General features: G+C 42.1%; 1 protein-coding gene across 3 annotated transcripts in view; it reads right to left on the bottom strand.

Moving 5' to 3' along the window:
• Positions 1 to 4069: 4069 nt before the first annotated feature.
• LOC108414528 (telomerase protein component 1-like) overlaps positions 4070 to 24555 on the bottom strand; it is a 56837-nt gene continuing 36351 nt past the window's right edge. For all 3 annotated transcript variants that reach the window (XM_017687403.2, XM_037533645.1, XM_037533651.1), the window contains 16 exons: positions 22174 to 22288; positions 20139 to 20346; positions 19335 to 19455; positions 18494 to 18618; positions 14555 to 14654; positions 14304 to 14459; positions 13551 to 13766; positions 13310 to 13433; positions 12637 to 12764; positions 12382 to 12503; positions 10201 to 10341; positions 8940 to 9039; positions 6595 to 6967; positions 5953 to 6035; positions 5167 to 5271; positions 4070 to 4508 (listed from right to left, as the gene is read on the bottom strand). In XM_017687403.2, the coding sequence (XP_017542892.1) occupies positions 4389 to 4508; positions 5167 to 5271; positions 5953 to 6035; positions 6595 to 6967; positions 8940 to 9039; positions 10201 to 10341; positions 12382 to 12503; positions 12637 to 12764; positions 13310 to 13433; positions 13551 to 13766; positions 14304 to 14459; positions 14555 to 14654; positions 18494 to 18618; positions 19335 to 19455; positions 20139 to 20346; positions 22174 to 22288 (2337 nt within the window). In that variant the 3' untranslated portion in view covers positions 4070 to 4388. The remainder of the gene's footprint in view (positions 4509 to 5166; positions 5272 to 5952; positions 6036 to 6594; positions 6968 to 8939; positions 9040 to 10200; positions 10342 to 12381; positions 12504 to 12636; positions 12765 to 13309; positions 13434 to 13550; positions 13767 to 14303; positions 14460 to 14554; positions 14655 to 18493; positions 18619 to 19334; positions 19456 to 20138; positions 20347 to 22173; positions 22289 to 24555) is intronic.

The following is a 24555-nucleotide window of genomic DNA, read 5'->3' as shown; positions in this document are numbered from 1 at the left end:
TGGCGATCTTTCCATTTCTTCATTTACAAACAACCTACCTTTTACGTCCACTATGTGGCCACTAGAAACACCGCCTTGTGCTTCCACTCACTGGCCACTTTATTAGAAACACCCACCTTGTGCTTCCACTCACTGGCCACTTTATTAGAAACACCCACCTTGTGCTTCCACTCACTGGCCACTTTATTAGAAACACCCACCTTGTGCTTCCACTCACTGGCCACTTTATGAGAAACACCCACCTTGTGCTTCCACTCACTGGCCACTTTATGAGAAACACCCACCTTGTGCTTCCACTCACTGGCCACTTTATTAGAAACACCCACCTTGTGCTTCCACTCACTGGCCACTTTATTAGAAACACCCACCTTGTGCTTCCACTCACTGGCCACTTTATTAGAAACACCCACCTTGTGCTTCCACTCACTGGCCACTTTATGAGAAACACCCACCTTGTGCTTCCACTCACTGGCCACTTTATTAGAAACACCCACCTTGTGCTTCCACTCACTGGCCACTTTATTAGAAACACCCACCTTGTGCTTCCACTCACTGGCCACTTTATTAGAAACACCCACCTTGTGCTTCCACTCACTGGCCACTTTATGAGAAACACCCACCTTGTGCTTCCACTCACTGGCCACTTTATTAGAAACACCCACCTTGTGCTTCCACTCACTGGCCACTTTATTAGAAACACCCACCTTGTGCTTCCACTCACTGGCCACTTTATTAGAAACACCCACCTTGTGCTTCCACTCACTGGCCACTTTATGAGAAACACCCACCTTGTGCTTCCACTCACTGGCCACTTTATTAGAAACACCCACCTTGTGCTTCCACTCACTGGCCACTTTATTAGAAACACCCACCTTGTGCTTCCACTCACTGGCCACTTTATTAGAAACACCCACCTTGTGCTTCCACTCACTGGCCACTTTATGAGAAACACCCACCTTGTGCTTCCACTCACTGGCCACTTTATTAGAAACACCCACCTTGTGCTTCCACTCACTGGCCACTTTATTAGAAACACCCACCTTGTGCTTCCACTCACTGGCCACTTTATTAGAAACACCCACCTTGTGCTTCCACTCACTGGCCACTTTATTAGAAACACCCACCTTGTGCTTCCACTCACTGGCCACTTTATTAGAAACACCTACCTTATAGCTCTAGGTGTACAGTTACAGACTGTAGTCCGTCTGTTGCTCTAGAGTGTATCAGCCCCTCTACACCATTCATCATTTCTCACCACATGACCTCTGAGGTACCGTTGCTAATTGTACACCAGCAAGGTGGAGGCGTTTCTGATAATGTGGCCAGGGAGTGTGATTATACAAAGAATGTGTTTTGCCTTTTTCCGAGTCTTTCTCTTTCAGGGAATGTAATGTTAGATTACTTGGTTGTGGTGCGAGTTTCAGGAAAAGACCACACTATTAAGATCACACTAATAATGAGGGCTTGTATTTTTATGAGACTGTACACAACACGACTGCTACACGTAATGAAACTGATCACTTCATTCAATCACGACTGCTATTAATACAGCGTTTGCTTCATAGAAGCACTTCAGTCCCAGGTCTCAAAGTACTGGTCTGCAAATCCTTTTTACATTTATTTTATTTTTTAATCAATAGATAGCTTAATGCGGTATTCCAGTAGCACTGATACACCACATGGACAAAAGTATTAGGACACCTACACAAGCTTTTATGAATCCCATTCTAAATCCATAGGCATTCATATGAAGCTGGTCCCCCTTTGCAGCTCTAACAGCTTCCACTCTTCTGGGAAGCTTCTACAAGATTTTGGAGAGTCTGTGGGAATTTCTGACCATTCATCCAGAAGAGCATTTGTGAGGCCAGACACTGATGTCGGATGAGTGGGCCTGGCTCCCAATCTCCATTCTAGTTTACCCCAAAGGTGTGGATGGGGTTGAGGTCAGGGCTCTGTGAGGGTCAGTTAAGCTTTTCCACAACAAACTTACCCAGTCAGGCCTTTATGGAGCTGCTTTGTGCACTGGAGCTCAGTCATGCTGGAACAGGAAAGGTTCTTCCCCAAACTGTTCCCACAAAGTTGGAAGAGTACAATTGTTCAAAATGTCTTGGCACTGGAGCTTTAAGATTCATCTTCACTGGAACTAAGTGTTCTAGACCAACCCCTGAAAAACAGCCCCATATCATCATCCCTCCTCCGCCAAACTTTACAGCTGGCACAGTGCAGACAGGCAGGTAACGTTCTCCAAACCCAGACTCGTCCATCAGACTGACAGATAGAGAAGCGTGATTGGTCACTCCAGAGAACACGTTTTCACTGCTCCAGAGTCCAGTGGTGGTACTCTACTCTACTCCAGCTGACACTTGGGAACCGTAGGGGAAGTGCCCATACCGGTTATATTTCATGTACATATGTCATATGTTCAAAGGTTTGAAGACACCTAGGGCTGGATTCACGAAAGTATCTAAAGAAAGACAATCTTCATTCTTCAAACCTCATTCTTACGAAAAAAAAGTTAGAAGAACTTCTTATTCTTCAAATAACTTCTTAGCAAATGTGACAATGTCAAGCTTGTATCAATAGAAGAACCCTTTTGAAAAAGGTTCTATATAGAACCATCTATGACACATTCTCCATCAATCAGAAGAACCCTTTCATGATGCAAAGGGCTCTTTGAGTGTCCATGGTTCTACATGCAACTCTTTTCTTTACAAAAGAACCCTTAAGAACCTTTTTAAGAGTGTAGAATATCTGTTATGTACATGAATAATAAACACTCACATTGTTTTATTTTATTTTTGATAAATGTTTTTCCTTCTATGCTCTCCCATTTTTCCCAATTCTTAAAGATACCCAAACAGCAAAAATAGGCAGAATGGACGTCTCTAATTCCTGGACAATTGCTTTCTGGTCATCACTGACCTGCAGCTCTAAAATCATCCTTCAGTTAAACTCACAACATCTTAATAAAGTCTATCAGACCGAAGAGAAACAGAAAAGAACAGGCAGCGTTAATTTATTCCCTTAAAGTTTAAGATTTAATACATGTAAACAGCCCTTTAAGCTTATCTGCACTTCAGAATTATAACATCTAGTGTATAATGTAGAACAATCAAGCAGGAACCTTCCATTCAATACCATGAACTACACTTAAAAAGACAGTTCTTCAAGGGTTCTTTGCATTATTAAAGAGTTCTTTGCATCATAGAATGGTTCTTCAGATTGATGGAAAATGTGCTTTAGATGTACAGAACCTGTATGAGAAGGGTTCTATATAGCACCAAGAAGGGTTCTTCTATTGTCATAGGCTTGACATCATGACAACAGAAGAACCCTGTTTGGTGCTATTTAGAACCCTTTTCAAAAACGTTCTATATAGAAGCATATACAACACATTCCATGTCACCATGCAAAGAAGCCTTTAATCATGCAAAGGGTTCCTTTCAAGTGTTTGTGGGTCTATGTGATACCATTTTCTTTACTAAAGAACCCTTAAGTTAAGTGATACTTTTTTAATCCCACAACCGGGGAAATTCCACCTCCGCATTTAACCCATCCGTGCAGTGAAACACCACATACACACTAATGAATACACACACACACTAGGGGGCAGTGAGCACACTTGACCAGACAAGTGGGCAGCTCTATCCATGGCACCCGTGGAGCAATTGGGGGTTAGGTGCTCAAGGACACCTCAGTCATGGACTGTCAGCCCTGGGGATTGAACCAGCAACCTTCCGGTCACAGGGCCAGTTCCCTGACCTCCAGCCCACGACTGCCCCAAAGAACCGTCTTTTTTATGAGACTACTGTTCACAAGTCCGGAATCCATGATTTCCACACTCTAAACCCAATTTCACTGCAGAAAAAAACGTCTAAAATGATTCTAGTGTTGATCCTGTACAACTTCATGAGCTTCACATCATTCTTACAGCACCCAGAAGCCATAAATGAAAACAAAGATGCGTTCAGAATGATGAACAGAGCTGTAGAAGGCTGTAAAACAACTGAGAAAGCTGTAGAACCTCAAGAAGTTCTAACAAAATGAACATCCTGAATGCCTCAAAAAATTCCTGTCAGAATATTTAGTCCAATCAGCTTCAGAATTGAAGAGGTTAGTAAAAATCAACCATCTGGGCTGTAAAGAAATCAGAGTCACCTGTATAAATTCATCACCTGTGCGTCCCTAAAATCAACACTATATAAGTTATTACTGTAGAGAAAATACACGAATCCTGTGGAAATAACTCCAAATTCTTGAATGTTAGTGTAAACGGCAAAACGAGCTGCAGGAACCCAGAGAACATCACTTATAGTGTGTAGTGCACTATCCCTGATTAACCAGCTGGGGGCGTGTCTGCAGCCTGAGCGTAAAGGCGTTGGGGGGCTTCACCCTGTCCAGGTGAGGAAGTAGACCTGCCCCAAGGCATCTCCGCACACCAGCTGACCGGGGTCATCCTCATTCACCTCCAGTATCTCCACCGGAGCCCCACAAACAAACAGACCCACCTGGAGAAGGAGAGGGAACGTCAAGGAGGAATGGAAAGACCATGTACAGAACTGGTCAAAAGTTTGGACACACTCATCTCATAAAGGGGCTTGTCCTTATTTTAATATTTTCCACATTGTAGAGAAATAGCGACGACATTAGAACGATGTGATAAGCCTTTCACGAGGCACATACAACAAGGATAAACCCTTTCTAACCCTAAATTTCATTTAAGTTTTCAATGAAAAGCACTTTTTCGGGAGGGGCTGCGTGTTTGAAAGTGCGTTGTGGGGACTGAAGGTATTAAAACAGCATGTTTGTGTAAGTTATCGTTGTAAATAATACTCATGGAGTAATATTTCACGGATTTCAAACATTTTTTTCATGTGGGGTACCTCAAGGCTCAATACTTGGCCCATTTCACTTTGTTCAAAACACTTCATTTGTAATACTACAAATAATTTGGTGACTACAGCTCAAATAACATGTACATTTAAGCAGTTACGGAATTCAAGCCTTTAGACAAAAACATCTGTAATATTACAAAATGTAAGACTTTGGACCAAAACGTAAGTGTGTGTACACACACACACACACACACACACACACACACACACACACACATACACACACAGCACAGTAGTGAGACTCAGTCAGAGAGAAATGAACTAAAAGCACCTGTTTCTTTGTGTTTCTGTCCCACAGTTTGACAGTCCCGTCGTAAGAGGCAGAGATAATGGCTCTATCTGTGACGCGGAGCACGCTGACCCGGTCACTGTGAGCCTACAGGGGTCAGAAAGCACCGGTCATCTTCACCAACAAAGCCTTCAGTTCAGTTCATTACAGTTCTACTAGTGTAGCACTTCCTACAACCACTTTCCAGAATACCTGAGCATGAGGAAGAACCACTGAGAGGAACCAGGACTCAGAACTCACTCAGAGCTTGAGAAATAAAAACATACCGTTCAACCCAGGGACCAAATTTCTGCTTCATTAACAGCATTATTAATTATTATAAGCTGGGCTTCCTGTTCTTTGCTGTATGGAAATGTACAGTAGCTACACTAGAACATACGTTTTGTTAAATGGTAAATAGCATATTTAGATAATAAAGATCCTTTTAAAGCTGCTGTCAGAACAAAACCTCGTATGTCCATTTTTGTTGTTTTTCAGTTATTGTCACAAATGACTTGGAAAAAAATTCTGGTTCCATTGACTTCCATTAAAAGTAGAGCGTGATTTTTCCTTCTCCTGTAAAGTCACCATTCTGGAGATACGAGGTTTTCTTCCTACAGCAGCGATATAGTCACTGGGCTGAGAGCCATGTTTAGTTTGAAGTGGTCATGAAGTAAATGAGAGATCCCCATGGGCTGGTTTTAGTAGTATTTCTCCAGTGGAACGAGGCTCTGTCATGGGTACTCAGTCATGCCCATCCCTATAAGAAATAAGAAAGAGAATGCCTACTTGTCTTTTCTCACTCCATGTGGTCATGCTTGATGGCTGGTAGGTCCACATGCACCCTCTGACATCTCCACACACAATAAACCCTGAGTGCAGAGTGGAGGAAAAGTTCTCAGTGATCACAGGTGGAACGTCGTTGTTAATGAAGAGCTCTATCCTTCGAAAGCAGGGAAAACACTAAGCTAGGTAGCTCTGTGGATCTCCAGAATAGCAGGACACCCACTATCCCACAAATGAAGCTCTTTAACAGCCAAATAAACACACGCTCCGCAAGGAGATGCTTGATTTTCCCTATGGGGTTCCTCAAGGCTCCATACTTGGGCATTAATGTTTTTATTTAGGGTAAATATGACTTCTGAATGAAATCTGATTAGATGAGCCAGGTTTAAAGCTGTTTGAAAACAGCTTTATTAGCCAAAAGATGCCATGCATTACAGTGATTTTAGTGCAAAATATATTCAGTAAATATGACAATAACTTGGTGACTAATATTACACTAATATATAAAGTTTTGTAGCTATTAAATTTAAATGTGTAGCAATAGAAGGCTAAATACATCATCTGCTGTGTTGAAAGCGTGACTGATATCAGTATTTTGCATGAGGCAGGAAGTAGGGTTCCCTGCTTTTTAGGGCAGGAATGTACCTTTATGCATGGCTGCAGCTGAAATCGACGTTTTCCTTGGTTTATATTCCTCGCAGTGTTCCTCGGACTGTTCCTCATGCGTCTCTTTATGTGGCTCATCACACGCTCCCTCAGACGTCTCCTCAGACTGTTCCTCAGACTGTTCCTCAGACTGTTCCTCATGCGTCTCTTTATGTGGCTCCTCACACGCTTCCTCAGATGTCTCCTCAGACTGTTCCTCACACATTTCCTCATGCACCTCCTTATTTGGCTCCTCACGTGACTCTTTAGACTTGGACTCCTCTTCATCCTCTTCACCATCGCTGTCTTTCTCTCCGCCAAACTGGACGTCACAGAAGGACATATGCCAGCGTTTTCCGGAAACGACAGAGAGCTGCAGGGAATTTAGATCAGTCTGAATAAGCTACAAACCACAGACTCGCTTCTCTAAAGTGAGACTTAAACATCTTACAAGTTTCAAATGTCCATGTTTAAGGCAGAGCTGCCATTAAGGGTGTCAAACCCAGGATTTATAGTGACTTGACTTCTGTAAAAGCTCTTCTTCCTGGATTTCCAAAGAAAACTCTACATCCCTTACAACTAGAACAACAACAAACATCAGCACCCAAACAAAAACAACCCAGAGATCAGATCAGTCCTGCTTTAAAAGAGCTGCACTGGCCGCCTGGATCATTATCATCATAGACAGTCGAGCTCAGAGCTTCGGTAAAACTCTACGCCTCGTGGTTTTTATCTTCTAATTTGATTTCATTTTCTTCTGATTTGAAATAAAGACTAACGATCTCTTCTGTAACTATGTTTAATCACCTGCCTGTGAAGCACTGTGAGCTGCTACTCTGAAAAGTGCTCTATAAATTAAAAAAATATGATGATGATGATTATTATTACTATTATTAATTATAAATTAACATTATTAAATGAACGTATGCCACTGCTAGCGATCACAAAGTCGCTGGCAGAAATGATCGTTATAATATGGTGGTAACTGGATAAACAAAGGCTACTACACTCAACACTGGCACACAATGTTTTTTGAATATTAGACAGTATGTCGCTGCTGTCGGAAGAAAACCTTGTATCTCCATTTTTGACGTTTTTCAGTTTTTAATATAAATTGAAACCGCCTGTTGGTCTTTACATTGTTTGTAAGTTTCATGCTGAATGGACCAAAAGAAACAGCCCAAAATGACTTGGAGAGACGTCTGGTTCCATTGACTTCCATTAAAAGTGAAGCAGGTTTTTTCCTTCTCCTGTAAAGTCACGAGGTTTTCTTCTGACAACAGCAATACGTTCTGTGTGCTTCCTTGACTGTTTCTGTTCTCGTGCACTGACTCTCTAAGCTGAACAACCAATCAGAAAACTCTCTGCTGACTGAAGCTGACGATTCAGTTGGCTTTAGAAGGGCCGACTAGAGCCCACGCTGTAGAACACACCACACCGCAGTGGAGTCAGTGGAGCACAGGTGCTAAGTGGTGGGAGACATTGGGCTTGGTGTGTCAGAGCCCTGAGGGGGCATGTACACTGCTCTGGGGCATCAACGCACCACAACATACCCTTGCACTTTTCAATGGGCAGCATTGATTCCAGCAGATGGTAATGGCCCATCAGATTTGGGGGTGCGTTTTGAGCGGAGCTGAGCTTTATGCAAATAGTTATGCTCACACCACTCTTAAATACGCCCTATATATAACAATAAAGCTACAAAGAAAAGAGTACAGCGCCTTAGAAGAACCACTGTTGGTTCCTTAAAAGTGCCACGAGAACCTTATGTAAGAAAAACAGTCAGTGTCATGTCAACTACTGGAAAAAGCGTTTATGTACACGCTTAAGAATGATGGTCCTTCAAGGGTTCTTCAGCAAGGAAACACTCAAAGCGTGATCAAAGGGCTCTTTGCATCAGACAATGGTTCTTCAGACTGATGGAAAATGTGCTGTTGATGGTTCTACATAGCACCCAAAAGGGTTCTTCTATTGTTATAAGCTTGACAACTTGGACATAGAAGAATGCTTGACAGAACCTTATTCAAAAAGCACAGTCATGCACATTTTCCATCAGTCTGAAGAACCATTTCCTGATGGTTGCTCGTGATTTTGCATAGAATGATTTTCTTTACTAAAGAACCCTTGAAGAATCATCTTTCTTTAAGGGTCTATGTCCGCCTTCTGATTACTCAAAAGACATGACGGCGTTCTAAAACAAATGATTAAATAATTATTAAATAAATATGGACTACATTTCAGCTGCATTCCGTAGGGAACTCCGGCATGCGGCCCAGTGAAGTGGGAGTGCGAGCTGGAAGAGCAAGAACGTTTGGCTCTGCCTGTGCAGGCGTGTAGGTACTCACGGTGAAGATGAGCCGGAGTTCACTTTTATATTCTCCTAGAACCCATATGCTCTTCTCATCGTTCTTCACGACCCCCAGAGGTCGTGTGTTATCCGTCCAGCTGCAACAACGTAACAGACATGAAAGTAGATGAGCATTTCCTGAAGAACACGCAGCTGAGCGGTTCCCTGGTACTGCTGCGGTGTTGCTACGTGATATTGTAGGTGGTTGTTAGATGGTTGCTATGGTGTTGCTGGGTCTTACTATGTGGCTGCTAGGGTGTTGCAGGGCGGTTGTTGGGTATCTCTGGTAGCTACTAGGGTGTTGCTAAATGGCTGCAATGCTGCTAAGTGGCTGCTATGCTATCTCAGGTGGTTGCTAAGGTCTTGCAATGTGGTTGCTATGGTGCTGGAGGTGCTTGTTAGAATGTTGATAGATGGTTGCTATGGTATCCCAGGTGGTTGCTAGGGTGTCACTAAGTGCTTGATATGGTATCTCTGGTAGCTACTAGGGCATTGCTAAATGGTTGTTTTGGTATCTCTGGTGGCTGCTATGCTATCTCAGGTGGTTGCTAAGGTCTTGGAATGTGGTTGCTATGGTGCTGGAGGTGCTTATTAGGATGTTAGTAGGTGGTTGTCATATTATCCCTGGTTCTTGCTAGGGTGTTGTTAAGTGGTTGTTATTGTATTGCATGTGGTTGCTAGAGTGTTGCTGGGTGGTTGCTAGGGTGTTGCAGGGTGGTTGCTATGGTATCTCTGGTAGCTGCTAGATCTAAGTTGTTATGGTATTCTAGGTGGTTGCTAAAGTGTTGCTATACTATCTCAGGTGGTTGCTATGGTACTAGTGGTGTTTGCTAGGATGTTATTAGGTGGTTGCTATGGCATCCCAGGTGGTTGCTAGGGTGTTGTAGGATGATTACTATAGTATCTCTGGTAGCTCTTAGAGCATTGCTAAATGGATGTTATGGTATCTCTGGTGGTTGCTAAGGTCTTGCTGTGTGGTTTCTGTGGTGCTGGAGGTGCCTGCTAGGTTAAAAGCTGGTTGCTAGGGTGTTGCTATGCTGATTAAACCCTCATACACTTTATCCTTTTAACCACAAGGTTTAAGAGTTATTACTGTCATTGTGGCATAACATTTAATGGTTATTTTAATGCAGTTATGTAAGTACGTTATAAATTATATGGTACTGTAATTCAGTGAGCGTATCCGAAGGATGGAGATGAATACGTATTAGCACTAAAAGAGTGTGTGTGTGTGTGTGTGTGTGTGTGTACACACTTACTCCTGACTGAAATCGATATCATCTGTCATTGTAGAGGAGATGTCAGTGATACAGGAGTCAACGAAAACTCCCAGCAGGACGTTATTGTAGAGCAGGTGAGCCACAGGAGATTTCAGAGAGTACGACAACACCTTTGACAGACTACAGACAAAACAAATACAATATGAGAAAGTCATCCTCCAGGACTCTTTACAGGACTGCTTTTTATGGACTAATATCTCCTCCAGGACTCTTTACAGGACTGCTTTTTATGGACTAATATCTCCTCCAGGTCTCTTTACAGGACTGCTTTGTATGGACTAATATCTCCTCCAGGACTCTTTACAGGACTGCTTTTTATGGACTAATATCTCCTCCAGGACTCTTTACAGGACTGCTTTGTATGGACTAATATCTCCTCCAGGTCTCTTTACAGGACTGCTTTGTATGGACTAATATCTCCTCCAGGACTCTTTACAGGACTGCTTTTTATGGACTAATATCTCCTCCAGGACTCTTTACAGGACTGCTTTGTATGGACTAATATCTCCTCCAGGACTCTTTACAGGACTGCTTTTTATGGACTAATATCTCCTCCAGGACTCTTTACAGGACTGCTTTGTATGGACTAATATCTCCTCCAGGACTCTTTACAGGACTGCTTTGTATGGACTAATATCTCCTCCAGGACTCTTTACAGGACTGCTTTTTATGGACTAATATCTCCTCCAGGACTCTTTACAGGACTGCTTTTTATGGACTAATATCTCCTCCAGGTCTCTTTACAGGACTGCTTTGTATGGACTAATATCTCCTCCAGGACTCTTTACAGGACTGCTTTTTATGGACTAATATCTCCTCCAGGACTCTTTACAGGACTGCTTTGTATGGACTAATATCTCCTCCAGGACTCTTTACAGGACTGCTTTTTATGGACTAATATCTCCTCCAGGACTCTTTACAGGACTGCTTTGTATGGACTAATATCTCCTCCAGGACTCTTTACAGGACTGCTTTGTATGGACTAATATCTCCTCCAGGACTCTTTACAGGACTGCTTTTTATGGACTAATATCTCCTCCAGGACTCTTTACAGGACTGCTTTTTATGGACTAATATCTCCTCCAGGTCTCTTTACAGGACTGCTTTGTATGGACTAATATCTCCTCCAGGACTCTTTACAGGACTGCTTTTTATGGACTAATATCTCCTCCAGGACTCTTTACAGGACTGCTTTTTATGGACTAATATCTCCTCCAGGACTCTTTACAGGACTGCTTTTTATGGACTAATATCTCCTCCAGGACTCTTTACAGGACTGCTTTGTATGGACTAATATCTCCGCCAGGACTCTTTACAGGACTGCTTTTTATGGACTAATATCTCCTCCAGGACTCTTTACAGGACTGCTTTGTATGGACTAATATCTCCTCCAGGACTCTTTACAGGACTGCTTTGTATGGACTAATATCTCCTCCAGGTCTCTTTACAGGACTGCTTTGTATGGAGTAATATCTCCTCCAGGACTCTTTACAGGACTGCTTTGTATGGACTAATATCTCCTCCAGGACTCTTTACAGGACTGCTTTGTATGGACTAATATCTCCTCCAGGTCTCTTTACAGGACTGCTTTGTATGGACTAATATCTCCTCCAGGACTCTTTACAGGACTGCTTTTTATGGACTAATATCTCCTCCAGGTCTCTTTACAGGACTGCTTTTTATGGACTAATATCTCCTCCTGGACTCTTTACAGGACTGCTTTTTATGGACTAATATCTCCTCCTGGACTCTTTACAGGACTGCTTTTTATGGACTAATATCTCCTCCAGGACTCTTTACAGGACTGCTTTTTATGGACTAATATCTCCTCCAGGACTCTTTACAGGACTGCTTTTTATGGACTAATATCTCCTCCAGGACTCTTTACAGGACTGCTTTTTATGGACTAATATCTCCTCCAGGACTCTTTACAGGACTGCTTTTTATGGACTAATATCTCCTCCAGGACTCTTTACAGGACTGCTTTTTATGGACTAAAATAAATCTAATAATATGTATGGACATAATATCTCCTAGCATAATAGAATGTTTATTGAGGTCGCTTATGGGCTCATATCTCCTATTCTACTGAAAATGAGTGTTTACTGGTATGATCTGCTTTTTATTGTTAATAAAATGATTGATTATTATTATTATTACTCTGCAGTGCAGGACTGGGAGTCCAAGTCAAATTTCCACACGGTCACAGAGTGGTCACTGCAGCCCACAGCCAGCTGTTTATCCGGCATACTGGCCACTGCCCGAATACAGCTGTCACTGACCTACAACACACCAAACACCACACAGAGTAATTTAGATACTGTAGTATTTTAATAACTGGGTTTATGAGCTGCTGTAATGAGACAGTGGTGGTGATGATCCTGAACGAATAAGAGCTCATTAATTCTGAGCTACCTTATTGGAGTAAATCAGCGAGTTGTGATGCCATAACTCCAATTTGCCTGATCGGAAACCACATGCCTGCAGTTCACCTTTCTCCAGGAAGCAGACCGCACTCAAGAATTCCTCTCCAAGACGTCTTTCTGTAGAAACATTCAGAAATGGACCAAAACACAGAACATCTACTCAAACGAGAATCACTCAAACGAGTTCAACAGGCACCGAATGGACTACTTACATAGCACTACTTATTATTAAACTATATTTTGGGGTGCCTCAAGGCTCAATACTTGGGCAATTACGATATCGGTCATCTGTAAGTGACCTTTTCCTTTTATTCCAAAATGCCTTTTACATTGATACAGCTCTAGAGATCACCATGATGAAATTTGTTACAGGGAACTGCGAAAAACTGGAAAACAAACCTGAGCTGTGTAATAATATCACAAAATATGCTGCATGTTTTCTATTGAATACATTTTGTTCTTGTTTTCTTGCTTCAGATCAGTATTTCTAACAGAGCATTGCTGACGAAAGAAATCTATGTGCTCGTTAAGTTTAACATAACGTATCATGTAAATGGGTGACTTTTATGCCTAATCCCTCTCTTTTCCCTGCACTTGAGCACAGGATTTAATCTGAATGATTTTTCTATTAAGGAACAGACGAACTGGCTGTCAGGCAGTACCTGGACTGACGCTCCATGCTCGGAGAGTGCGGTCATCAGATACGGAGAAAAAACGCCCGTCACGTCCACTTGCTAAGGCGCGGACAGCACCGCTGTAGCAATAAAGAAGGCCACGAAGCTGCACCTACAGACAGAGAGAGGAAAACTCTTATATTACAGGTTCAGTACTTGATCAGGCTACTGTAATAACTTTAATTATTTCTGACTCGCAGAAAGAAAGTACTAATGCCTGCTTCCTCACCGTTCCGTCTTGCCCGGCGCTCAGCGGCGTCTGTCCGTCAGGCAGAAAACTGACCGCTGTAACAGAGCCGCGATGGGCCTGACAGGACCACACACAGGACATTGCAGGAACTGACCACAACCTGACCTCCCCATCCAAACTACCTGAGCACAGCAGAGAGGAGGAGGGGGGAGAAAACGACAGACAGAGTACGGAGGAGTGATGACCTGAGAGAGTCTGAGAGAGAGGGAGAGAGAGAGAGAGAGAAGAGAGATAGACAGCAGAGAGAGAGGGAAGAGAAAGACCACAGAGAGAAAGAGAGAGAAAGAAAGAGAAAAGAGTGCGAGAAGAGAGAGAGAGGTAAGAGAGATAGACAGCAGAGAGAGAGGGAAGAGAAAGACCACAGAGAGAAAGAGAGAGAAAGAAAGAGAAAAGAGTGCGAGAAGAGAGAGAGAGGTAAGAGAGATAGACAGCAGAGAGAGAGAGGGAAGAGAAAGACCACAGAGAGAAAGACAGGGAATACAGAGATTAGAGAGAGGAAGAGGAAAAAGGAGAAGAGGGAAAATAGGAGAGGGGCAAAGAGAGAGAGAGAGAGAGAGAGAGAGAGAGAGAGAGAGAGAGAGAGAGAGAGAGAGAGAGAGAGAAAAGGAGGAGGAGAAATAAAGGAAAGAGAGAAAGAGAGAACAAAAGTGAAAATGCTGTATTTGTATTGTGGCTGATGATGAAGATGAATGATTAATATGCAGGGCTGTGATCACTCGTCCTCTTCCTCACCGCACGGTTCTCTTGTCTCTTCCAGTCCCACACTCTGACCGCTCCGTCCCAGCATCCCACCCCCACCAGCCCACCCACAGGGTCGAAGGTCACACAGTTAGGAGGGGAGGGCTGGAGGAGAGACGCCACCTGCCGGAGCCCACGGGACGACCACACCTGCACGGAACCACGGCAACAACAGTCGCGACGTCACAACACTAGAACATCAGCACAAACGAGATTCAGACTTCAAAAGGTCCAGTAGGTCTGACCTTCAGGCTGAAGTCCAGAGAGACGGTCGCAAAGAGTCTCCTGTCTGAGCTGACCTCACATCCTGTGATTCTGCTGGAGTGGACCTTCAGACGGGACGTCCTGGAGGAAAAAACACACATACTGGCTTTTAAAAGCCGCCTCAAATCTCACTGCCTGATAGAAAAATGGTCAGAATCAGGTTTTAGGGTCAGCAGCTAGTTTTCCAATGTATCATTTTGATGATTAATCAATATCTATACCTCAGACGTTGTAGAAGCCCTGATAGTATTAATAATGAAAGAAATAGTAATAGAAATAGAAATAAGTGGTAGTGGTGGTAGTAATAGCAGAAGTAGTAAAAGTAGCTGAAAAACCAGATGAAACAATAGTCAAAATAGAAGTAGTAGTAGCACCAGTAGATGTAGTACAAGTAATGGAAGAAATAAACGTAGTAGTATAAGTAGTAGCACTAGACGTGGTAGTAGGCTTAATAGTGTAGTAGAAGTAGAAGGAGTAGTACTAGTAGAAGTAGTAAAAGAAACAGTGGTGGTACTGGTGACTACTAGTAGCAGTAGTGGCAGTAGTACTAGAGGTAGTACTAGTAGCAGTAGTAGTTTAAGTAGCAGTAGCAGTAGTAGTTGTAATATTTGTAGCAGTATTAGTTGTAGTAGTGGTAGATGTCTTAGCAGTAGTTGCAGTGGCAGTAGTAGTTTTAGTAGTAGTGGTAGTAGTAGTAGTAGTAGTAGTGGTAGGTGTATTAGTAGTAGTAGTAGATGTCGTTGCAGTAGCAGTTTTAGTAGCAGTGGTAGTAGTAGTAGTAGTAGTGGTAGGTGTATTAGTAGTAGTAGATGTCGTTGCAGTAGCAGTTTTAGTAGCAGTGGTAGTAGTAGTAGTAGTAGTAGTGTTAGATGTCTTAGCAGTAGTTGCAGTGGAAGTAGTAGTTTTAGTAGCAGTAGTTGTAGTAATAGTGGTAGATATATTAGCGGTAGTTGTAGTAGTAGTGGTAGATGTAGTTGCAGTAGTTGCAGTGGCAGTAGTAGTAATATTGGTAGATGTATTAGCGGTAGTAGTTTTAGTAGCAGTAGTTGTAGTAATAGTGGTAGATATATTAGCAGTAGTTGTAGTAGTAGTGGTAGATGTAGTTGCAGTAGTTGCAGTGGCAGTAGTAGTAATAGTGGTAGATGTATTAGCAGTAGTAGTAGTAATAGTGGTAGATGTATTAGCAGTAGTAGTTGTAGTAATAGTGGTAGATGTATTAGCAGTAGTTGTAGTAATAGTGGTAGATGTATTAGCAGTAGTTGTAGTAATAGTGGTAGATGTATTAGTAGTTGTAGTAATAGTGGTAGATGTATTAGTAGTAGTTGTAGTAATAGTGGTAGATGTATTAGCAGTAGTTGTAGTAATAGTGGTAGATGTATTAGCAGTAGTTGTAGTAATAGTGGTAGATGTATTAGCAGTAGTTGTAGTAATAGTGGTAGATGTATTAGTAGTAGTTGTAGTAATAGTGGTAGATGTATTAGTAGTAGTTGTAGTAATAGTGGTAGATGTATTAGCAGTAGTAGTAGTAATAGTGGTAGATGTATTAGCAGTAGTAGTTGTAGTAATAGTGGTAGATGTATTAGCAGTAGTAGTTGTAGTAATAGTGGTAGATGTATTAGCAGTAGTTGTAGTAATAGTGGTAGATGTATTAGCAGTAGTTGTAGTAATAGTGGTAGATGTATTAGCAGTAGTAGTAGTAATAGTGGTAGATGTATTAGCAGTAGTTGTAGTAATAGTGGTAGATGTATTAGTAGTAGTAGTTGTAGTAATAGTGGTAGATGTATTAGCAGTATTAGTTGTAGTAATAGTGGTAGATGTATTAGTAGCAGTAGTAGTAGTAATAGTGGTAGATGTATTAGCAGTAGTAGTTGTAGTAATAGTGGTAGATGTATTAGCAGTAGTAGTTGTAGTAATAGTGGTAGATGTATTAGCAGTAGTAGTAGTAATAGTGGTAGATGTATTAGCAGTAGTTGTAGTAATAGTGGTAGATGTATTAGCAGTAGTTGTAGTAATAGTGGTAGATGTATTAGCAGTAGGAGTTGTAGTAATAGTGGTAGATGTTTTAGCAGTAGTAGTTGTAGTAATAGTGGTAGATGTATTAGCAGTAGTAGTAGTAATAGTGGTAGATGTATTAGCAGTAGTTGTAGTAATAGTGGTAGATGTATTAGTAGTAGTAGTTGTAGTAATAGTGGTAGATGTATTAGCAGTAGTAGTTGTAGTAATAGTGGTAGATGTATTAGTAGCAGTAGTAGTAGTAATAGTGGTAGATGTATTAGCAGTAGTAGTTGTAGTAATAGTGGTAGATGTATTAGCAGTAGTAGTTGTAGTAATAGTGGTAGATGTATTAGCAGTAGTAGTAGTAATAGTGGTAGATGTATTAGCAGTAGTTGTAGTAATAGTGGTAGATGTATTAGCAGTAGTTGTAGTAATATTGGTAGATGTATTAGCAGTAGGAGTTGTAGTAATAGTGGTAGATGTATTAGCAGTAGTAGTAGTAATAGTGGTAGATGTATTAGTAGTAGTTGTAGTAATAGTGGTAGATGTATTAGCAGTAGTTGTAGTTATAGTGGTAGATGTATTAGCAGTAGTAGTTGTAGTAATAGTGGTAGATGTATTAGCAGTAGTAGTTGTAGTAATAGTGGTAGATGTATTAGTAGTAGTTGTAGTAATAGTGGTAGATGTATTAGCAGTAGTAGTAGCAATAGTGGTAGATGTATTAGCAGTAGTAGTTGTAGTAATAGTGGTAGATGTATTAGTAGTAGTTGTAGTAATAGTGGTAGATGTATTAGTAGTAGTAGTAGTAATAGTGGTAGATGTATTAGCAGTAGTAGTAGTAATAGTGGTAGATGTATTAGCAGTAGTAGTAGCAATAGTGGTAGATGTATTAGCAGTAGTAGTAGTAGTAATAGTGGTAGATGTATTAGCAGTAGTAGTTGTAGTAATAGTGGTAGATGTATTAGCAGTAGTAGTAGTAATAGTGGTAGATGTATTAGCAGTAGTAGTTGTAGTTATAGTGGTAGATGTATTAGCAGTAGTAGTTGTAGTAATAGTGGTAGATGTATTAGTAGTAGTTGTAGTAGTAATAGTGGTAGATGTATTAGCAGTAGTAGTTGTAGTAATAGTGGTAGATGTATTAGCAGTAGTAGTAGTAATAGTGGTAGATGTATTAGCAGTAGTAGTTGTAGTAATAGTGGTAGATGTATTAGCAGTAGTAGTTGTAGTAATAGTGGTAGATGTATTAGCAGTAGTAGTTGTAGTAATAGTGGTAGATGTATTAGTAGTAGTTGTAGTAATAGTGGTAGATGTATTAGCAGTAGTTGTAGTAATAGTGGTAGATGTATTAGCAGTAGTTGTAGTAGTAATAGTGGTAGATGTATTAGCAGTAGTTGTAGTAATAGTGGTAGATGTATTAGCAGTAGTAGTTGTAGTAATAGTGGTAGATGTATTAGCAGTAGTAGTTGTAGTAATAGTGGTAGATGTATTAGCAGTAGTTGTAGTAATAGTGGTAGATGTATTAGCAGTAGTAGTTGTAGTAATAGTGGTAGATGTATTAGCAGTAGTAGTAGTAATAGTGGTAGATGTATTAGCAGTAGTTGTAGTAATAGTGGTAGATGTATTAGTAGTTGTAGTAATAGTGGTAGATGTATTAGTAGTAGTTGTAGTAATAGTGGTAGATGTATTAGTAGTTGTAATAATAGTGGTAGATGTATTAGCAGTAGTTGTAGTAATAGTGGTAGATGTATTAGCAGTAGTTGTAGTAATAGTGGTAGATGTATTAGTAGTAGTTGTAGTAATAGTGGTAGATGTATTAGTAGTTGTAGTAATAGAAGGAGTAACTATCTACTCTCTGAAGCTGTTTGATCTCAGATCAGTTAGAAGGTTCTAGTCTTAACACAAGGTTTCTGAATGAAAGTGCTCACCTGCAGCCGGAGTGAATGTCCCACACCTCCACCTGACCGCTGTACGAGGTGATACAGACCACAGACTCCTCCAGGAACACACAGCCAGAGACACCATCACTGCTGCTGACCAGTGACTTCACTTCCTGTCAGAGAAAAAGACAGACACGATCAGAATCCGTATGAATTCCCCTAAAGTACCGTCCTGGACCAATCTGGACCAAACTATCGGCCTGAACCAATCTGGACCAAACTATCGGCCTGAACCAATCTGGACCAAACTACCGTCCTGAACCAATCTGGACCAAACTACCGTCCTGAACCAATCTGGACCAAACTACCGCCCTGAACCAATCTGGACCAAACTACCGCCCTGAACCAATCTGGACCAAACTACCGTCCTGAACCAATCTGGACCAAACTACCGGCCTGAACCAATCTGGACCAAACTACTGGCCTGAACCAATCTGGACCAACCTACTGCCCTGAACCAATCTAGACTAAACTACCGCCCTGAACCAATCTAGACTAAACTACCGCCCTGAACCAATCTGGACCAAACTACCGTCCTGAACCAATCTGGACCAAACTACCGCCCTGAACCAATCTGGACCAAACTACCGTCCCGAACCAATCTGGACCAAACTATCGTCCTGAACCAATCTGGACCAAACTACCGTCCTGAACCAATCTGGACTAAACTACCATCCTGAACCAATCTAGACTAAACTACCGTCCTGAACCAATCTGGACTAAACTACCGCCCTGAACCAATCTGGACTAAACTACCGTCCTGAACCAATCTGGACCAAACTATCAGCCTGGACCAACCTGAAGGTAACACAGAAACAGCTGTTAGTACCTGTAACATCTCCGAGAGGAAAACATGTAGAGTGCCTTTCTCCGTCCCCACCACCACGCATCCTCCCCCTGGACTGACCGCCACACAGGACGCAGTCCAGAGCAAACTGGACACCAGATCACTAATGAATGATAATAAACCAATCAGTGAGATTTACACTCACACATACATACTCAGAACACAGTAATACAAAAAAGCATAAAATTCTGTTTCATCATTTTTGATTCATTGATTTCCCACCAGTAGCGAGTAAAAAAGGATTTGTTAAGTGCCAAGATGTTCTGAGGGAACCTGCACAGGACTGCATTTTTAAGTGTTGACATTTATTTACTAAAACATTTTAAATATTTTTCACAATTTTCTATTACAATCAAATAATTTTTCATGGAATATATTATTACTTTTTTCCCAATACTATTTTCCAAATTCAAATTTGCCATTTTTGTTTGTAAATTAAACGTTGTAACTGCATTTTTTGTTATAGTTTACAATAATTAACTATATATATATATATATATACACACACACACACACACACACACACACACACACACATTTATAATATATTTGTATTCTTGTATTTTTTTTGCATGACAGACTCCTAAAATGTTGTCTAATCTTTGAATGTAAAATTTAACACAATAACTTAATGATAATTTTACAATATTGTCAATACTAACAGTGTTAGTTCTGGACTTTAATACTTTTTACTCCACCTGTAACTTTTTGTTTTGGTTTATTCTAAAATAGGTTTATATAAAAAGCTGCGGGACAGGATGACCAGCGAGGGAGTTTCAGCCGTACCCAGTCTGTCTCAGTGTGTGTTCCGTGTTGTTGAGCCTCTTCAGGACTCTCACTCCTCCCTGCTGGATCATCTTCTGAGCCCAGACTTGAGCCGGAGAACCGTCCACTTCATTCAGAGCCTGCTGCACAAACAAGGCCGGCCAATCAGAGAGGAGGGGGGCGTGCCTCTTCAGGAAATCGGCACACTGCTGAAGATCATCTGAGTCAGCTGCGGAGCAGAGAGAAGACACATAAATCAGTAATAAGTGGCACAAACTGACTCCGATCTGATGTTTTTAGTGCCGTGTGAACACAAATCGGATCTGTTTAAACCAGATCTGAGCCACTTTCATGTGTGGTTCTAGATCAGATACATATCAGATTCACGGCCATGAGGTCTTCAGAGATGCTTTTCCAATATTAATGTGCTTCATAACCGTTTCTGCTGAGGTCCACATCACTGTGCATGAACAGGTTTGTGTTTTGATGAGCAGCTGAACAAAAGCTTAAACCCACCTAAACAGACCCAACAGATCTCTGTACAATCACTACCTTTCTGTCTAAGCCAGTGGTTCTCAAACCTCAGAGACCACTAGATGGTCCATATTTTTCCTCTCGGTGCTGGACAAAAATGTGGACCTTCTGGGGAGGGGCAGCTGTTTGAACCACTACTTTAATCAATATGCTCAATGAATAATGTAACAATTATAACCTAAAATGTGTTTATAAAGACCGCCTCTGGTCATGAGCTGTGGGTAATGACCGAAAGAACGAGATTGCGAATACAAGCGGTGGAAATGAGCCTCTTCGCAGGATCTTCTCCAGAGGGACTTACAATTTGATCATTTTACACAGGTAGGCGAAGGTGGTGTTAGGAGTCTGGCCCAAGGACTCTTACTACTCCACTATGTACATAGAGGCATAGAGACTGTGGTTTGTTTAGTAGCGATGCTGTAAAGGTGTAGGAACAAACTCTTCGGTGACACTCGTCTCTTGCATATAAAGATGTTTATTAGCATTGAGAGGTCGAAGTCACAGACAAGCCTTCGCGAATCAGCTTGGAGAGAAGAGCCAAATTCCTCTCTGACATACGTTCCCAACTCAGGGCTTTTATATGTTTGTGAGGACATATAGCCCACATCTGGTTTCTATTAAGATAGCCTTCAATGTATGGGTCTTCTTCAAGCCAAATACCTTTCCCTCCATAATGGCCCTGATCACCTAATACCATATATAGGCATTGTTTACATTCAGGGGGCCTCCCTCCTGTCCAATGGACCCTCTCAACTTCCACTAGTACCTTGAGATCCCACTCCCATTTCAGTCTGGGGCCCACAGGATAAACTCCAACCAGGATCTACACAGTATAACCAATATGATAGAAATTAATGTTATGACTATAGAATTAATTAGATCGAATTCACCACAAGACGTAGAGACATACTAGACAAAATTATACTTGGCTTTTACTTCCAAGTATATTCAGCTTATACTTGTACTTAATCTTTTCACTGAAATTTACATAAGAAAAGGATAAGTAAGTATAAAGTAACAGTGTCTAGCATAACAGAGTGGAGCTGTTGCCTCACAGCCGGAAGGGTCTGGGTTCGATTCCCCGGCCGGGTAACCAGGGTCCTCCCACAGTCTAAAGACATGCAGTCAGACCACTGGATATTTATGTAACTTTCATTGTGGTATACTTCACATTATACTTTCATAAACCAAAAATTTTGTCCCAAGAAGTGCTGCAATAGTGTACTTACAAGTACTACTAGAACACTGATATTAGTATACTTCATGTAGTAAATATACTGTAGTAAATATACCCAAACTTTACTTCAGTTTACTTAATTAAATCAACTTTAACTGTACTTTTTTTGTAAGGGAAGTAAAATTACTAACACTAATAAGATGATCCAGTCCGCACAATGAGAATTAAACGTTTAGTTTCAATTTCATTAGTAGCTTCATCAGCTTTGCACAGTGAAGCACTTATTTAAGGGCTTTAGAAAGACTGACGTAAACTATGTGCACAGTTCACGAGTCGATGACTTACGAAACAAAGCAAAGCTCTCCAGCAGGGGGCGCAGGAGTCCGTGCCGCACATTAGCATACAGGAAGTAGTAACTGGACAGCAGGAAACGAACAGGCCCCCACTGACCACACTTCATCTGGGGAGAGGGACGACATGAGAGCTCTCGGTGAGGGATGCAGGGACATCAGCTGGTCTCAGAAATGAAATTAGGAGTTTGTTGCTCAAATGTATTCAAGTGCTATGGATTAATAAAACAGCTATACAGCAAGTTCACGCCACATCCCCTAATCTAAAAGGTGTGCTCAGCATAAATGTGCACCTCTCAGTGTTATAATCCAGCGTTTTTAAGCTTGGAGATGACTGTCAAAATATAAACAGCTTATTTTTACTTATTTTTGTTTTATTTCCATAAAACCTCCATGTTAATTGTACCTTCGTGCTGCATGAGTGACGGTACACCGAGTCTCCTAGCAGCCTACTTCACCAACTTAATGCTTATAATAGTATAATATTATAATATTATGTGCATAATCACAGTACAGACTGTCCACGTATGGAACGGTTGCTGAAGCAAACCGTTCAGTTACGTCACATGTGACTGTTACTGTTAACCAGTTTATAAAGCAGGGAGGTAGATTTAAATGTTAAAATCAACATTTTGAACATATTTGTCACCGAATTCAGTTAATATTCAAATTTCAAACTGTATTTTGTCCTTTTTCCAGCTAGCTAATGTAACCCTAGTGAACTCTGCTACATAAGCATTCTGTAAACACGACATAAGATTAAATTTACATTTACAGCATTTGGCAGACGCTCTTATCCAGAGTGACTTACAAAGATGGTAGTGAAGGCGGTGTTAGGAGTCTTGCCCAAGGACTCTTATTGGTATAGTGTAGGGTGTTTACCCAGGTGGAGGGACTGAACCCCAGTCTACAGTGTAGTAGGTGAAGGTGGTGTTAGGAGTCTTGCCCAAGGACTCTTATTGGTATAGTGTAGGGTGTTTACCCAGGCGGGGCACTGAACCCCAGTCTACAGTGTAGTAGGCGAAGGTGGTGTTAGGAGTCTTGCCCAAGGACTCTCATTGGTACAGTGTAGGGTGGTTACCCAGGTGGGGCACTGAACCCCAGTCTACAGTGTAGTAGGTGAAGGTGGTGTTGGGAGTCTTGCCCAAGGACTCTTATTGGTACAGTGTAGGGTGGTTACCCAGGCGGGGCACTGAACCCCAGTCTACAGTGTAGTAGGCGAAGGTGGTGTTAGGAGTCTGCCCAAGGACTCTCATTGGTACAGTGTAGGGTGGTTACCCAGGCGGGGCACTGAACCCCAGTCTACAGTGTAGTAGGTGAAGGTGGTGTTAGGAGTCTTGCCCAAGGACTCTCATTGGTACAGTGTAGGGTGGTTACCCAGGTGGGGCACTGAACCCCAGTCTACAGTGTAGTAGGTGAAGGTGGTGTTGGGAGTCTTGCCCAAGGACTCTTATTGGTACAGTGTAGGGTGGTTACCCAGGCGGGGCACTGAACTCCAGTCTACAGTGTAGTAGGCGAAGGTGGTGTTAGGAGTCTTGCCCAAGGACTCTCATTGGTACAGTGTAGGGTGGTTACCCAGGCGGGGCACTGAACCCCAGTCTACAGTGTAGTAGGTGAAGGTGGTGTTAGGAGTCTTGCCCAAGGACTCTCATTGGTACAGTGTAGGGTGGTTACCCAGGCGGGGCACTGAACCCCAGTCTACAGTGTAGTAGGTGAAGGTGGTGTTAGGAGTCTTGCCCAAGGACTCTTATTGGTACAGTGTAGGGTGGTTACCCAGGCGGGGCACTGAACCCCAGTCTACAGTGTATTAGGTGAAGGTGGTGTTAGGAGTCTTGCCCAAGGACTCTTATTGGTACAGTGTAGGGTGGTTACCCAGGCGGGGCACTGAACCCCAGTCTACAGTGTAGTAGGTGAAGGTGGTGTTAGGAGTCTTGCCCAAGGACTCTTATTGGTATAGTGTAGGGTGTTTACCCAGGCGGGGCACTGAACCCCAGTCTACAGTGTAGTAGGTGAAGGTGGTGTTAGGAGTCTTGCCCAAGGACTCTTATTGGTACAGTGTAGGGTGGTTACCCAGGCGGGGCACTGAACCCCAGTCTACACTGTAGTAGGCGAAGGTGGTGTTAGGAGTCTTGCCCAAGGACTCTTATTGGTATAGTGTAGGGTGTTTACCCAGGCGGGGCACTGAACCCCAGTCTACAGTGTAGTAGGCGAAGGTGGTGTTAGGAGTCTTGCCCAAGGACTCTTATTGGTATAGTGTAGGGTGTTTACCCAGGCGGGGCACTGAACCCCAGTCTACAGTGTAGTAGGCGAAGGTGGTGTTAGGAGTCTTGCCCAAGGACTCTTATTGGTACAGTGTAGGGTGGTTACCCAGGCGGGG

This window comes from Pygocentrus nattereri, chromosome 2 (genome assembly GCF_015220715.1).
Source record: "Pygocentrus nattereri isolate fPygNat1 chromosome 2, fPygNat1.pri, whole genome shotgun sequence".
Classification (NCBI taxonomy): domain Eukaryota; kingdom Metazoa; phylum Chordata; class Actinopteri; order Characiformes; family Serrasalmidae; genus Pygocentrus; species Pygocentrus nattereri.
Note: the sequence above shows the minus strand (reverse complement) of the source record. Positions and strands in the feature narration are given on the sequence as shown.